Here is a 17,226-nt window from a genome sequence, read left to right as displayed (position 1 = left end):
AGCTAGAGACATGGCTTCCTCCTTCCAATTCCTACCACAACTCATAGCATTTTCCATTTGTTGTTATTTGCAGCCATGACTTACTCCCTGTATTTGAATGCAAGCTTCTTGAGGATATGGATCATGTCTTATACATTGTTTAAGCCAAATAAATATATCAGGTACACAAGGCACATTGAATAAGTGGGTTCGATGGGCAGCCCATGGCACCTGCAACAAGGCCTCACTGAGCAGCAAGGGAGAGGTTTGCCGCAGTGCTGGGTCAACTGTCCATCCACTCCCGACAGACCACTGAGATGGTCCTCACTCTCAGTATGTTTGGTCATATGTGGGATATTCCCCCCTATATTTTTCCCGCTTTCTCACTGGCAAGACGAAAATGAAAGCAAGCACTGAGACTTAGTAGCTGGGAGAATAAAATATTTGAGAAGTATTCTGACAAAAATGAAAGAGAAATAGATGGCAAGGCTGCCTGTGGAGGTTCTAGATGTGGACTCTAGGGAGGGGTATGTCCTATTTTTACTCTTCGGCTCTCTCCAAATTTTGTATGAGCCAGAAGCAGATGCATATTTTATAAGCTGTAATATATTACATTCTATTATATACTATATTACATTATATATACTATTTATTTGTTTATTTATTTTAGAGACAGGGTCTTGCTCTGTCACTCAGGCTGCAGTGCCGCGGTGTGATGTTAGTTCACTTCAGCCTTGAACTCCTGGGTTCAAGCGATTGTCCTGCCTCAGCCAGCTGAGTAGCTGGGACTACAGGGTAGGCAACCATGCCTGGCATATTTTTAAATTTTTTGTAGAGATGAGGTCTTGCTCTGTTGCCCAGGCTGATCTCAAATTCCTGGCCTCAAGTGATGCTCCCGCCTCAGCCTCCCAAAGTGTTGGAATTACAGGCATCAGCCATCTTGCCTGGCTTGTGTTTATATATTACCTTTTTTTTTTTTTAAAAAAAAAGACAAACCTTTATAGAAAGCTAGTGTACAACTTAGTTGCATAAAGTAGCCTCGGTGAATGTAATTACTAGACTTGCTCTTTCTGCGGTAGCTGGAGCAGGCTACAAGTTCCTCCTCTAGATGAGTTTTGTAAACAGGTGTGCTGAACGTTAGCGCATTGGGCTTCTTCTTTTTTTTTAAATCTCACAAGTTATTTTTATGACAGCTCTTAAAATACAATTTTACACACTTGGTAAGATATTTAAATAGTTTGCAAAATCTAAATGAAAACATGAAAGTTCATTTTCCACTGGTCATCGTGGTTCAGTCTTCTTCCAGAAAATGTTTCGGTGCTGGTGAGCAGTGCAGTGTATGTCTTTTTCTATTTTTTTTTTTAAAGATCGCACAACATAAGTCTTCCTACATGTTGCATTTTAATCTTATAGTCTTGGGGACCTCTTTTCTATCAGCATGAGGACCATCCTTGTTTATTGGCTACATGTGGTTTATTGGATTGATGTGTCATAATATTACCAATTGCTGAATATTTAAGTTGTTTTCCAATTTTTGTTCTGCTCCAACATATATCCCTATACCTGGACCCTTGTGTTCTTTTGTGAGAATACCAGTAGGGCAAATTCCAAGCAGATGCGCTGCAGAGTCAGAGATGTTGTGCTTTGTAAATTTTGGCAGATACGGCTTAACTCTCCAAAAAGATCACATAAATTTATACTCCTCACAGCAGTGTGGAGGCCTTTTTTCCAAACTCTTACCAACATCATTACCATCTATTGCTATTTCCAATCTGAAACTTGCTATCACTCACTATAACCAAAGCCATTCTTTTCTTCTTTTTGTGGTTTCTTTCTTTGGGAATTTTTCTCAGGTATTACATGATTAATATTCAATCCTTTCATGCAAGCAAAAAGGAGGTGACATAAGCCCTGGGTATTAGAAATATATATATATATATATATATATGTATATATATATATATATATATATACATATATATATATATATAAAGTGTTTTCTAACTGATATCTCAAAAATCAATCTCCCTATTCCCCAAGCTGTAATAAAATAAAATTTGCTGAGGTGAGGTCTTCCAAACTCAACTGGGCATTTTTCATCTGGGGGAAAAAAAGAAGAGTAATGCTCAGCTCCAAAGTGGCTGCTTTTCTGCTTGCTGGGTGAGTTTCTTATTTCAAAACAGAGGCTCACTGGGCTTCTTGATGGCACCTGAAGTCATGCCAAGCAGGAAGCAATCATTCCACAGAGCTGAAGATGTCAGAACAGTTCAGAAATACTGCCTGGGGAACGTTCTTGGTTCTTTGGCTTAGGAGGAAAGGGGCAGAATACAATCTTTCTGAAGAAAATGCATCTTTCATTCACCTGGGAAATATTTCAAAATAACTATAAAAAGAAGTTAGAAGCAGGTGAATTGCCCCACAGAGGGGAATGTTTAAATGAATTGGGGCACAGCCCCTGTCGGAATGCCAGGTAGCTGATGCCTTCACCTGTCTGAAGAATGTTTAATGATGAAAGAAGTGCTTATAATCTGTTAGGTGGGAAAAAGAAAATAAAAGTTCAAAGTGTACGAATGCATAGAAACACAGCTGGGAGGGAAAACAACAGAAAGTTAAAAGTGGTTGTTTTAGGGCAGGAAGATTATGGGTGATTTTGATTTTCTCCTCTTGGCTTTTCTGTATTTGCCAAATTTCCTGCAAACATGTGTGCTACTTTTGTAACAAAAAAAGTCATTTTTCAGATAAATGCCAGTGTTTCCCTGGCCCCCAGAGGGCTGCAGTGAATTTCGGTGCATGCCCAGGTGGCTGGGTAAGGTCACGGCTGGAGGCTGGGGCTACTCATTTTTATTTCAGACACAGTCCTGTTCCAGGCTTTCTTGTGTCTTAGGGTCAATTGCCAAAATATTTTTTTCTCTTGTTCTAAAAACTTATTGTGAGTCTTACTTGCATCTAATTTCAAGCTTACTGAAAAGTGAAGAATTGTGTAAAGAATGCTTATAAACCCTTCACCCAAACCATTGTTTTCATTGTGTCCTACTGGCTTTATTCTTCTTCTTCTCTATATATACATATGTTTTCATTAATTTTTTTTGCATTTTTTGCATATTTTTTGAATCCTTTGAGAATATGCCAAAGACACGGTGCTCTTTTGCCCCTAAATACTTCAGGGGATAATTCGCAAGAACAGGGGCATTCTCCTGTAAAACCACAATGCAGTCAGCAAAATCAGGAAATTTAACACGGATGCAGCACTATCACCGAATTCACAGCGCCTATTGTAATGCCCTTAATTTCCCAGTAATGTCCTTCAGAATTTTTTTTTTTCCCCACTCCAGGACCAAATCCAGGTTCTTGCATTGCATCTACTTGTCCTGTCTCTTTAGTCTCCTTCAACCTGAGATGGTTTCTCAGTTTTTCTTTGTGTCACTTGACCTCGATATTTGGCCAGTTACTTTGCAGAAAGTCCTTCATTTTGGTTTTTTCTGATGCTTCCTCATTCTTTGATTTAGGCTGATCTTTTTTCCAGGAATAAAGATGCTTTGTCTTCCCTCCTCAACTCTTTAGGACAAATGTGACACTGGTTTGCTTCCATGTTGGTGGTACTGGGTTTGAAGACCAACTTAGCTGGTCTTCAAATTCAACACCGTCAGTGTATAGTTACGTGTCTCCAAGGAGCCCTGGCTGTTTTAGTGGAGAAAGATATTTAGACTCCAAGATCAGAGCACTAGGCGCTAATTATGCTGTGTATCATTGCTTTTAGGTCCTCCCAGCAGACAGAGCCAGGAAATATATATGTGAAACACACATACATATACATATACAAATTACCTATCTATCTGTCTAATTTAATCTTAAAAACATATGGGTATAAAGACATGTGAACATGTATGTTCATTCCAACACGATTCACAATACCAAAAACAAGGAATCAACATAAATGTTCATCAACGATAGACTGGATAAGGAAAATGTGGTACATATACATCATGGAATACTACACAGCCATAAAAAGAACAAGATCATATCCTTTGAAGCAACATGGATGGAACTGGAGGCCATTATCCTAAGTGAACTAACACATGAACAGAAAAACAAATGTCACATGTTCTCATTTATAAATGGGAGCTAAATGTTGAGTACATATGGACACAAAAAAGGGAACAACAGACACTGGGACCTCCTTGAGGATGGAGGGAGGTAGGAGGGTGAGGATCAAAAAACTACCTACCAATCAGGTGCTATGCTTATTAACCTGGGTGGCAAAATAATCTAGACACCAGCCCCCAAGACGCGCAATTTACCTGTATAACAAACCTGTACATATACCCCTGAAGCTAAAATAAAAGGAAAAAACCCACAAAAACAAACCAAAACAAAAAAAAGCCACGTGGGTCCGTAGTGATCTCTCAAGTTGGCTATAACAGCACAAGGCACTCCAGTGCACTTTTGAAAAGCTACCGGCAGAGAGGTTACCAGGAGGAAGTTCTGGTTGCTTTCCTCCTTAGGGCCTGCTGACAGCCGGAGATGACACTGAGAAGTGAAGTGCCAGAATGCTTTCATCGTACTTTGCTTTTCCCTGCCTCACTTGAACAGCTTTATTGAGGTGCAATTATAATAAACTGCAAATATTAAAATGCAGAATACAAGTTCTGACGTACATACACCCCTGCGAAGCTCTCACACAACCCAGACAGTGAACATATTTATCCCCCACTGAGGTTTCCTTTGTACCCACCTGCCCTCCTGCCCTCCCACACTCCCCTTCTCTCTCTCGCTTTCTTTTTTTTTTTTTTTTTTTTTTGAGACAGAGTCTTGCTCTGTCACCCAGGCTGGAGTGCAGTGGTGCAATCTTGGCTCACTGCAACCTCTGCCTCCCAGATTCAAGTGATCCTCCTGCCTCAGCCTCCCGAGTAGCTGAGACTATAGGCGCACACCACCACACCTGGCTAATTTTTTGTATTTTTATAGAAACAGGGTTTCACCATGTTGGCCAGACTGGTCTCGAACTCCCAACCTCAAGTGATCTACCCACCTTGGCCTCCCAAAGTGCTGGGATTATAGGTGTAAGCCACCATGCCCAGCCACCTACCCTTCTCTCTCTCTATTGCCAGGAAGTCAGTGATTCTGCTTTCCATCAGTATAGATTAGTTTGCATTATCGAGAGTTTTATACAAGTGAAATCATACAGTATGAACTCCCTTTGGTCTGGCTACTTGGCATAATTTTTTGGAGACTTGCCCATGTTGCTATATGATCGGTCATTCATTCCCCATTCCATTGGATGGATATTTCACAGTTAACTTATCCATTTACTACTTGATGGACATTTAGGCTGTTAGCAGTTTTTGGCTACTACAGAGTAAAGCTGTAATGAACATTCACATACTGGTCTTTATGGGGACATATACTTACAATTTTCTCGGGTGAATACTTAGGAGTGGGATGACTGGATCACATGGTGAGTGCATGTATAACTTCTTAAGAAACTGCCAGTTTTCCAAAGTGGTTTTACCACACATTATGCATTGGAAACGACTGTACTTTCAGAAAAGCAGGGTGGGGTCACGATGTTATTATGGAAAGGAAGCCAACAGGTTGGGACCGGATTTATGAAAGAGACTATTTTTTTCGAGAACCTTGGGGTGTGATGCTGGACAGGTTTCCTTGAAATGTACTTGCCAAGGGTATAAAAGGAAATGCCCCAGCTCAGGCACAGACTCCGTCCTCGAAGGCAGTCAAGCTGTTGTTTCTTTGGTTATGTAGGGGTGGGCTTTAAAGAAATTCAAAACACATGAAAATGACAACTCGAGATTTATTTCAGTCAGTTCCGAGGCCCTGTGCATTAGGGAACTAGAACTCATTTTCTTTAGTACACAAACCTAGGACTTCCTTTTCCTGCTGAAGTCAGGGTAAAGAGGAGAAAGGTGGGTTCTGGGGGCACCGGGTCTTTTAGGGAGGGGGCCCCGACCCCAGCGGGCACCACCCAGCCCTCATGTTCTTCTTGCCACCTGGTTACTCAAAGGCCCTTTTCCTGGGGAGTCCAGAGCCCAGGGCATTCTCAAAGCGACCACTGTCCCGTTAGCTTCGGTGAGTCCCTTAGCTGATAGAGCAGGGGGAAAGGGAACCAGTCAGCAAAACAGGACTTGACAGAGAAGCTGAATCAAGGGAAAGGGAGCTAATGTAGAAAGGATGGGCAGGAAAAATGTAACAGCCCGCCTGCCATTCCTTATTTGTGGATGGGAGATGTACTAATTATTGTTTAAGTAGAAAGAAAACAAATTCTAGAATCAGGTGACCCTCAGAGTCAAAGAAGTGAATGATAACTTCAAAGGAGAGGTTCTTTCATTTCTGTGTGGATGACTAAGATGATTCTGAAATCTAGAATACTATATACACTCTAATTCCTGCTTGGAATATTTTTTTCAGAAGAATAAACAGATTTAAAATTTAATCTTCATCTTTTTGGCATTTGGTTGTTACTATACGTTTACAAGCCAGTCCACTTTTTGGTTTTTGTGCCTTTTCCAGGAACGGGCTTGCATCTGACTGACCCACCATGACACCCACAGACTTCACAGTGAGTACAGCCGAGCTCTTCTGGCTCCTCAAAACACACGCTCGTCTTCCCTTTTTAGGGGGTGTGGGAAGGATCCACTGTGGGGGAAGGATTTATCTGTGTGGTTTCCTAGGGTAAGATCTCTGCCTGGCAATTCCCATTGCTGGGTAGGTTGTTGTCCAGCACAGAGGGTTTTCCAAATGCAAAGAGGCAGCTATGCTTTGGGGTATGTTGTGGAGACAGAAGAAAATGTGGTGTTATAAATAGCTAAGGATTTTTAACCATCTTTAACTAGGGTGTGCTTAGTTCCATATGCCTGTTCTAAAACTCAGACAAATGAGGCAAAGGGAGAATTCATGTAATTTGCTTTTAAAAAACCCACAGTGGGCACATTAGTTGTATTTCTTGCATAACATTATGTAGACCTTATGAAAACACGTAACGGTATACATTCCCCTGAAAGAAACCAAGAGCTGAACAAAAATTAGTGAGTCAGGCTGGGCGTGGTAGCTCACGCCTGTAATCCCAGCACTTTGGGAGCAGAGGCGGGCGGATCACCTGGCCGAGGCCGGGATTTCAAGACCAGCCTGCCCAACATGGCGAAACCCCATCTCTACTAAAAATACAAAAATAGCTAGGTGTGGTGGCATGCGCATGTAATCCCAGCTACTTGGGAGGCTGAGGCACGAGAGTCGCTTGAGCCTGGGAGGTGAAGGTTGCAGTGAGCCAAGATCACGCCACTGCACTCCAGCCTGGGCAACAGAGCCAGACTCTGTCTTAAAAAAAAAAAAAAAATCAGTGAGTCAAATAATAATCCAGAGAATCTTTTTTTCTTTTACAGCCAAATGTAACTAAGTGTAGAATCAAATTAATTTCCCATGCTTTTGTAACATTCATAAATGCCTTACAAAATTACCTAAGGGCTTTGATTTGACTTTTCTCCGAGGGAAAGCCTGGGTTTTACATGTAGATAATTGAAATCCAGACTTCCTAGCAGGCGGGCTAACAAACTGCCTCACAGTACATTGTAGGTTTCCATGATCTATGGAGAGTGGTGGTTGAAACAGTTTATCAACTAAATTATTTATGATATGCTAATGATTCATTAGTATTACATATGTATAGTTACCTAATTGCACCTGTATCCATAACAACAAAAAAGTAATTAATTTAGTCCTGGTGAAATAACTATTCTTCTGACCAAAAGTAGACTCTTCAGTTTCTCCTGCATTAAATTCACCTTTCAATCCCTGAGGTTGTGGAAACAGAAGTAGATGAAGGCAGCAGAGCCAGGGCTGCTTCTGAGCTTGCCAGTCATTTGCTTTTACCATTTGGGATCTTGGATAATAGCCAAACTCTGCAAAGCAGCCCCAGATAAGAAGGAAACTGCACCTCAATAATGACCTTCTCTTGTCAGAGGAGTCTGGCGCCATCTAAATGGGAAGAAGATGGGACCCCTGTGGCCCTGACTCCCATATTCCATGGAAAGTAGCCGTGGCACCCTGTGGCCACCTTTCTGAGGATGTGCTGGGCCAGTCACCCATGCAGGTGCCCTACATTCCCTCGGTGTCACAGTAAAGGCAGAGTCCTTTATACAGATGAGGAGACCGAGACTGGGGAAGGTGGTTTGAGTTCAAGGTCTTATAGAAATTTGGAGGAAGAGCCCTTGAGGGGTGCTGTTGGCAATCATAGCTTTGCTGGTTCCTCCCTCAGGGTGAATGTCAAAGCACTGAAATCCAGGTCTCGATGTTGGGATTTAATACTTTCTGAAGTGTGGGGCCAAGTTGTCTGCCAGCGTCCCTGCTGATAACAAATTCATTTTTTCCCCACCTCCCTCCTTCTTGTGCCCTCTCTTATTCCATCTCCCCCATTGCCTTGTGCCCATTCTTGGTGCTAAGGCACAATGGAAGCCTTGGCAAGCACAGTCCCTGCCCTTTCTCTGTCCATTCCCCAGAGAGGGGAATCTTGAGCCTGGGTTTGGCTGAGGGTTTCCAGAGAACACATGAGCCAGAGAAGGAGGCCCTGGAAAGCTCTGGGACCTTCTTCCTGCCCTGGGTGTTCACAACTGGGACGCCTGGGCTGCTGCTTCTGAGCCCAGGTCTGCTGAGGGAAGAGGACGTGCCTATGTGGGAGCAACAGCCTGTGGGCTCAGAGGCTTGTTAGGACACAGACAGGCAGGATGGGCCCCTTGCCCTGGCTGTGCACTGAGGTTTGTTTACATTTACGGGGGGATTTCCAGAGGATTTGATGTCTAAGATCCATCAGGCATGTGCAAAACTATGAGTGTGAGTCGTGACACAGGGGGTGTTGTTCCAGGATTCCTCTTGTGGTCCTGACAAATTTTATATAAATCTAGATTTGGGGTGTAAAATTCAATCACTTAAAAAATATGCCTGGGGAGTCCCTAACCTAACTAACTAAGTAACTTCATGCAAAAGCACAAGGTCCTTAATCCTCACCCAGCAGAAAAACTATGCCCCCTGGGCTTCCAGAGGACACAGTGTCCTTGTCTGGGATTCAGTCTTGGGAGTGTTGGCTGTGCCTGCTCACCGGGCAGTGGAGAAAGCTGGGTCACCCAGGTTCTGGGATTTCTGCACAATTTCTCCTATCCTGCGCCTTCTGCAATCTCCTCCAGGCCCTGCTCCAGATCACCTTCCCTCGCTGGCCCAGGAATCCATCTCCTTCCAGCACCTTAGCCCAGGACTAACACAGCTAAGTGATGCTGGCCTTCCCACCTGCCCCGTCTCATTTTCTCCCCAGGAACCAAAGCCGTCTCTTGTGCTTGTCATTCTACCAAGCATGCCCTCTTTCCTCCCTTGCCTTCTTCTTTCTTTCTTGTCTGTCTTCCTCTTAACATGTCTTTAAAATCCGTGCTGCTCTTCGCTACCTGGAGCTGCAGCAGGAGGAGAGCAGGCTTGCTGGACCGGAGAAGCAACTCCATGCAGCAAGAACCCTGGGACCTCATCTGTGAGGCTGCTTGCGATTTGCTTCACAGCCTTGGGCTCAGGCTCATGTGAGAGTCTATTAAAGCTATTTGACCAAAAAAACCAAAAAACCAAAAAACAAAAACCATCAACCCACAAATAACAAACAAAAACTTCAAAAGCAAGTTTAGCACTTATTCATCGTGTGGATTCACAGTCGGTATTTGCTCATCTGCATTGTTTTACTGAGGTTCCTCCAAAAGGTCATCCTCCCAACCTCTTAAACCTGCTGTGGTGTCCATTGTGGGGTCTCCATGCTCTTCACAGTCTTCCTTCTATCCTCAAGTTCTTCTTTAACTCAAAGTCCACTCAAACCTCGCCTCCTATAGGACGACTGTCTTAGTGGGGCCATGATTGCAGCTGGTTCCTGTGTCCAGCATTGGGAGGATTCTCCTGGCATGTTTCTAAAATATGTGTCACCTAGGAGGTCTGTCCTCTCGAGAGACTGGGTTTCCAGACAAGGGCCAATGCCAGAAGAAACATCTCTAAGTGTAAACTGAAATGGATTAATCAAGCCTGGGGACTAATCGCATGTAAAATAAGGAGACGAGTTTTCTTTAGTTCTTTGTGTTTGTGCGTGATTTCCAGCTGCCCTGGCCTGAAGAGCTGCCTCCAGGATCCTGCTCCTGGGTCCCTCTCTTTGCAGTAGGATTTTCTCTTGCTCATATATTGGAGGTGGAGTCAGGACTAGATGTCAGATTTTCCCAGTTGTCATCCAAGTTACCTTGGGTCCTCCTGCTACTTCCTGCCAGCCAGGGCCCAAATAGGACTAACATCTACTGTCCTTTATCAATCAACTCAGTGAGCCCTGATATCTAAGAAGCCCTCCACAAACACACACACAACAGGTTCTATGTTCTAATAAGTTTAGAAAACATTGTTAAACAAAATTCAACAGATTCTGAAGGATTTCTCAGAGTCTTTACTGTGCTAGTGTGCAATTAACAAGTTCTGGGCCGGGCACGGTGGCTCACGCCTGTAATCCCAGCACTTTGGGAGGCCGAGGTGGGCAGATTACGAGGTCAGAAGTTTGAGACCAGCCTGACCAACATGGTGAAACCCTGTCTCTACTAAAAATACAAAAATTAGCCAGGCATGGTGGCACACGCCTGTAATCCCAGCTACTCAGGAGGCTGAGGCAGGAGAATCGCTTGAACCTGGGAGGCAGAAGTTGCAGTGAGCCGAGATGGCGCCATTGCACTCCAGCCTGGGCAGCAAGAGCGAAACTCCATCTCAAAACAAACAAACAAACAAATAAATAAAACAAGTTTTGTAGGACTTTTCAGATCCTTCAATGTGCTCAGGATTATTGTGAATTTCAAAGAAGGAATATGCAGAGATTCTCAACTATTTTAACCATTAGTGTTCCACCTAAAACATGGTTTGGGAAATGCTAGTCAGATCTACTAGAAATAGATAGATATTACAATGTATACAGATAGGGAGAGCCCAGCTAACAGGAGGTAGAGAATATTTTGTTATTTAAATATAAACATTTAAGTACACAAAATCATCTTTGTAGTTATATATTTGTTAATATTAACTGTTCAAAACAAAATAAAAACTTATTGTGGATTGGGGGTGACTTCTAGTCCAAATGCATCCAGATGAATTGAACTATTGCATTTGCCTCAGGAGAAATAAAAGTAGAGATGAGATTTGGCAAGGAATGTCCCTCAAGGAAAGGGAGTGAGAGCTGGTAGTCCCTGGTGGAATTTGAGAGTCCTAATGGGAGCCCTCGGAAGGAAACTGGTGGGAAGTAAGAGTGCTTGAGGATCTGTGGGCAGAAGTTTTGGAAGGAATGTAGCAGGCGTGGCATGGATTCTCCCCTCCTCCTCCATCGGCAGTCCACGTCCTTCATTCCCTCCCACCCCAGGTTTGACTCAAGGGCTTACATCTCAGGGTCTCATTTCCAGCCCTCATTTCCTGTTTCCGTAGCAGGGGTTTTAGGATGGCTTCTGCTTCAGGAACCCAGAAAAAGTGTAAGAAGTGTATGTGTGTATGCGCGTATATGTGTGTATATATATGTGCATGCATGAGTGTGTACATATGTGCATGTGAGCATGAGTGTTGGCATGTTTGTGTACATGAGAGCATGTGCAAGTGCATGTATTATGTGTATGCATGTACATGTGAGTGTATGTGCTTGCTGGGGCCAGCTTCATGGCTGTGCAACCCACACAGTCACACAGGGGCCCTATGCTTAGAAGTGCTGCTTGTTTGATTGAATGCTGGATGTGTTGAAATTCCTAATAATTTTTAGACCACAGGTCCTGCTAACTATAGAGCAGGTCATGGTGCTTGTGTGTGTACGTGGGGTTGAGAGTGTCTGTGTGTGTATGTGTATGTGGGTGTATGCTGGTGCTCCTGGAGCTTTCAGGAAACTCAGGGGACTGGGATCCAGATGAGTTTAAGAGCCCTTGCTGACCTTTTTAGGGTCAGTGAAAAACTGAATAGTTAGGAGAAGGACGATCACAGTCATCCCCACAGTTTGATAAAACTGCCCATCAGTAGTGTGGAGGCACTCTTACCCCATCAGAGCACTTGGCATGCACACTATAAATGTTCATTTGCGTGTCTGGTTGCTCTATGGGTAGGTAAGTTTCCTGAGAGTGAAGCCACACATCTGACTTATTTATTACGGTTTCTTTGGCACATAGCACAGTAGCCAACATACAGTATGTGCTTAATAAACATATGTTGAATAAACAAATATGTCACAACCCAAGCAGATGTCCTCAGAATGCCTACGTGTCTTTGGCCTTATCATAGGTGTTTGGGGTTGGACGGGTCAAGAGGTCCATGACTCTGCCATCAGACAGGACCTTCAAAATATTTTCCTTGACCTAATGCCATCTTGTGTCCCCTTGCAGAGCCCTATTCCTAACATGGCTGATGACTATGGCTCTGAATCCACATCTTCCATGGAAGACTACGTTAACTTCAACTTCACTGACTTCTACTGTGAGAAAAACAATGTCAGGCAGTTTGCGAGCCATTTTCTCCCACCCTTGTACTGGCTCGTGTTCATCGTGGGTGCCTTGGGCAACAGTCTGGTCATCCTTGTCTACTGGTACTGCACAAGAGTGAAGACCATGACCGACATGTTCCTTTTGAATTTGGCAATTGCTGACCTCCTCTTTCTTGTCACTCTTCCCTTCTGGGCCATTGCCGCTGCTGACCAGTGGAAGTTCCAGACCTTCATGTGCAAAGTGGTCAACAGCATGTACAAGATGAACTTCTACAGCTGTGTGTTGCTGATCATGTGCATCAGCGTGGACAGGTACATCGCCATTGCCCAGGCCATGAGAGCACATACTTGGAGGGAGAAAAGGCTTCTGTACAGCAAAATGGTTTGCTTTACCATCTGGGTATTGGCAGCTGCGCTCTGCATCCCAGAAATCTTATACAGCCAAATCAAGGAGGAATCCGGCATTGCTATCTGCACCATGGTTTACCCTAGCGATGAGAGCACCAAACTGAAGTCAGCTGTCTTGACCCTGAAGGTCATTCTGGGGTTCTTCCTTCCCTTCGTGGTCATGGTTTGCTGCTACACCATCATCATTCATACCCTGATACAAGCCAAGAAGTCGTCCAAGCACAAGGCCCTAAAAGTGACCATCACTGTCCTGACCGTCTTTGTCTTGTCTCAGTTTCCCTACAACTGCATTTTGTTAGTGCAGACCATTGACGCCTATGCCATGTTCATCTCCAACTGTGCCGTTTCCACTAACATTGACATCTGCTTCCAGGTCACCCAGACCATTGCCTTCTTCCACAGTTGCCTGAACCCTGTTCTCTATGTTTTTGTGGGTGAGAGATTCCGCCGGGATCTTGTGAAAACCCTGAAGAACTTGGGTTGCATCAGCCAGGCCCAGTGGGTTTCATTTACAAGGAGAGAGGGAAGCTTGAAGCTGTCATCTATGTTGCTGGAGACAACCTCAGGAGCACTCTCCCTCTGAGGGGTCTTCTCTGAGGTGCATGGTTCTTTTGGAAGAAATGAGAAATACAGAAACAGTTTCCCCACTGATGGGACCAGAGAGAGTGAAAGAGAAAAGAAAACTCAGAAAGGGATGAATCTGAACAATATGATTACTTGTAGTCAGAATTTGCCAAAGCAAATATTTCAAAATCAACTGACTAGTCCAGGAGGCTGTTGATTGGCTCTTGACTGTGATGCCTGCAATTCTCAAAGGAGGAATAAGGACCAGCACTGTGGAGCACCCTGGCTTTGCCACTCGCCGGAGCATCAATGCCGCTGCCTCTGGAGGAGCCCTTGGATTTTCTCCATGCACTGGGAGCTTCTGTGGCTTCAGTTCTCATGCTGCCTCTTCCAAAAGGGGACACAGAAGCACTGGCTACTGCTACAGACAACAAAAGCGGTGAAAATGTCCATCTTTGGGAAATTTTCTACCCTGCTCTTGAGCCTGATAACCCATGCCAGGTCTTATAGATTCCTGATCTAGAACCTTTCCAGGCAATCTCACACCTAATTTCCTTCTGTTCTCCTTATTCTGTTCTGGGCCAGTGAAGGTTCTTGTTCTGATTTTGAAACGATCTGCAGGTCTGGCCAGTGAACCCCTGGACAACTGGCCTCATCCACAAGGCATCCAAAGTCTGTTGGCTTTCAATCCATTTCTGTGTCCTCCTGGAGGTTTTGACCTAGACAAGGATTCCACTTATTCCTTGGTATGGTGACAGTGTCCTTCCATGGCATAAGCAGGGAGATTATAATGGCTGGGTTCGCAAGAGCCAGCCTTGGCCCTGTTGTAGGCTTGTTCTGTTGAGTGGCACTTGCTTTGGGTCCACCGTCTGCTCCCTAGAAAATGGGCTGGTTCTCTTGGCCCTCTTCTTTCTGAGGCCCACTTTATTCTGAGGAATAAAGTGAACAGACATGGGCAGCAGCCAGGGAGGGCAAAGGGGTGAAGCACAGGCCTTGCTGGAAGGCTGTTTACTTCCATGCTTCTCCTTTTCTTACTCTATGGTGGCAACATTTTAAAAGCTTTTAACTTAGAGATTAGGCTGAAAAAAGTAAGTAATGGAATTCACCTTTGCATCTTTTGTGTCTTTCTTTTCATGATTTGGCAAAATGTATCACCTTTGAAAATATTTCACATATTGGAAAAGTGCTTTTTAATGTGTATATGAATTACTTGTCACTTTCTTTACCCTGTCTCAATATTTTAAGTGTGTGCAATTAAAGATCAAATAGATACATTAAGAGTGTGAAGGCTGGTCTGAAGACAGTGAGTTATCTCAATCGGATTGTTCACAGTCAGTTACAGATTGAACTCCTTGTTCTACTATCCCTGCTTCTCTCTACTGCAATTGACTAGTCTTTAAAAAAAGTGTGAAGAGTAAGCAATGGGGATAAGGAAATAAGATCTCCAAATACCTTAAAACCATCATGGCTGACAAGTTTTTATTTCTCCTCTGTCCAAACTTACTCCTCAGGCTTTTCCGTGTTAGTCAAATGGAATTTCCAAGCAGGACTATTGGAACAGCACAGTAAACCACCCCTGGCTTTGCCACTTGCTTTAGAGGAAGCATCTAATTTCCCCAGTGCCTTGGGGATCGCTGTGGTTTCCGTTCCAATGCAATCCCTTCCCAAAGGGGACACAAAAGCACTGGACCCTGCCATTTCACCCTTCTTCTCCCTGCCCACTTCTAAAGCACATGAGAATGAGGAATAAAGTGAGCAGACATGGGCAGCAGCCAGGGAGGGCGAAGGGGTGAAGCACAGGCCTTGCTATCCCATCAACATGCTGCCCGTGAGGGGGCAGTGGGTGGGAAGAAAGCATTGGCCTGGGACCAGCAGATCAACATGGGCTCAGCACAGGCACTGCATCCATAGTTAAAGGGAGGATAACTTCTCCAAGGTCACTTATGAACACAGCCATCCATTGACCATTTCCAAGAGGACACCCAGATATTTACCCTTATAGGAACTTGAGAGAATAAAAAAGATGCATGAGCCACTTCTAAATAACATTGTGCAGTTAGGTGCAAAGAACACAGCTGAGTTTGGCTTTTATTTTTAGAAACTGCGATTCTGATGCTCTGTCATGGGAGTCCCAGTGGTGCTGAGCCTCACACAGGGCAGCCTCACTAGGACAATTATGGAGCCTCCCCAGGTGGGAGCCCAGACAATTAGCTTTGTGTGGATCTGTTCTGATCATGTTTTAAATGCCTCGCCTCCTCATCACACACAAATGCCTTGTGTGGAGTAGGAACAATATAATGAATTAATATCTTTATAAACATTTAAAATTAATCATTTCTCAAATATGTACTTCATGTGTCAGAGTTTGGCAGCTAGAAAACTTCTAGAAAATAAAGATTGCCAACCTTGAGCATTGGGACATTACATCCTTTGGGCAGTGATATTGTCCTGCTATCTATAGGCAGCCTGGGGGACTGGTGGTCAAGGAAGGAACTGACTAGACCAGGACTGGATGCCAGTGCTTTTCCCAGCTTTGGTGTTCAGGGCTTTGGCCTTGTGAGTTGCCCTGATTGCTTCCTGAGAGAGCTGAGTGGCTATAACTTCTTCCATTTGCCCATTGTAGTTGTTACAGAGAATCCTGAGCAAGGAAGGAAGCAGCCCACAGTGAGCTCCTTCCATTTTGGTCTTGTGGACCTCCCCCAAGGCCATCGCCATTGCAGTATAGCTATTATGCGTGGTATCTTTGTTTCTGTGATGGTGTTGACTTGAATACAAAGCCAAGGCTGTCGTGAAGCATTCATGAGTTGACACCTTTGGACACTGCCACAGTCTTTCTGCTTCATCAATGCAAAGCTGTCTCACACTTCTAGATGGTTCTTTTGTGCTTGCAAACTTTGGGTTTGCTTGGCTTTCCAGTTCTAAGTTGGTCTCACAAGAACTGGGGCTTCTTGTGGGGTCCAAAACAAAGCACAGCCAAAATCATCCCCCAGCACCAGCCAGTGCCAGATCTCCCCAGCACCAGATCCAGTGCCCACAGATCTCTGTCCCTCACTGAAGTTGGCCACTCCAACTTCACCGGAGGGTTCTTCTCCTATACACTGGTCAGCTTGTCTCAATGTGAGGTCTGTTCAGGGGCTCCCCGTGACTTTGAAAAAAGACTAGTAGTCATGGGCTCCAGCACCTGCACTTTACATGTTTTAGATACTCAAAAAAATCTTTCTCTTCATTCACCGAAGAGTCACTGATTGTTTAGTCACTGTGTGTGGTTAGTAAGTACTACAGCCTTAGAATTCCCCTCCCAGCCAAGACACACCATAGTGCTTCTGCAATAAAGTCTCTCTCTCTCCCCATCTCATGTGCTCCTCCCTTCCAGTTGAGGTCCCTATTCAACGTGTTCCTAGGACAATGAGCTAGTTCTCTAATAACTCCTACATTATTGGAATAGACAACCCAGACAGCTAATGACCCATTTAATGTCTTTCTTTGACTTTTATATTATCAAAGCCTAAAAATGACATGCAAATATGGGTCTTTCCAACAAGTGATTCCTTATGAGGTCCTCTCCACATATTTACTTGTATACACTCAATTGTGGCATCACAAGCTAAGCAAAAAATCTCTATGGTCATACGGAGATGCCTCAAGAAAGAACTTGTAGGGAGTGTGGTCGGCACAGGCCCTCTGGTTGCCAGTTCTTCAGGGCCTGTCTCCGCTGCAGAGCCGCCCTGCCCAAGCCAGGCCTTCCCAGGGTCACCTGTCTCTGGTGC

General features: G+C 44.2%; 2 protein-coding genes across 14 annotated transcripts in view; one reads left to right on the top strand and one right to left on the bottom strand.

Annotated features, from left to right (window-relative positions):
• CCR9 (C-C motif chemokine receptor 9) overlaps positions 1-14,737 on the top strand; it is a 16,970-nt gene extending 2,233 nt beyond the window's left edge. The window contains exons 1-3 of one of the 3 annotated variants that reach the window (XM_055280118.2): positions 4,783-5,900; positions 6,505-6,553; positions 12,390-14,737. In XM_055280118.2, the coding sequence (XP_055136093.2) occupies positions 6,533-6,553; positions 12,390-13,478 (1,110 nt within the window). In that variant the 5' untranslated portion in view covers positions 4,783-5,900; positions 6,505-6,532 and the 3' untranslated portion in view covers positions 13,479-14,737. Of the gene's footprint in view, positions 1-4,782; positions 6,064-6,504; positions 6,554-12,389 lie in introns of those variants that run through there. The other 2 variants (XM_055280138.2, XM_055280127.2) reach the window with 2 other exon arrangements.
• The window catches only part of LOC129483098 (leucine zipper transcription factor-like protein 1), a 204,365-nt gene that overhangs the window by 99,387 nt on the left and 87,752 nt on the right, over positions 1-17,226 (bottom strand). The window contains exon 20 of one of the 11 annotated variants that reach the window (XM_063610793.1): positions 9,360-17,226. The exons of the other annotated variants lie outside the window; for them this stretch is intronic. Coding sequence (XP_063466863.1) covers positions 16,930-17,226 — 297 coding nt within the window. The 3' untranslated portion in view covers positions 9,360-16,929. Of the gene's footprint in view, positions 1-9,359 lie in introns of those variants that run through there. 11 annotated transcript variants of the gene reach the window in all.

This window comes from Symphalangus syndactylus, chromosome 1 (assembly GCF_028878055.3).
Source record: "Symphalangus syndactylus isolate Jambi chromosome 1, NHGRI_mSymSyn1-v2.1_pri, whole genome shotgun sequence".
Classification (NCBI taxonomy): Eukaryota; Metazoa; Chordata; class Mammalia; order Primates; family Hylobatidae; genus Symphalangus; species Symphalangus syndactylus.
This window is presented reverse-complemented; position numbering and strand designations above follow the sequence as displayed.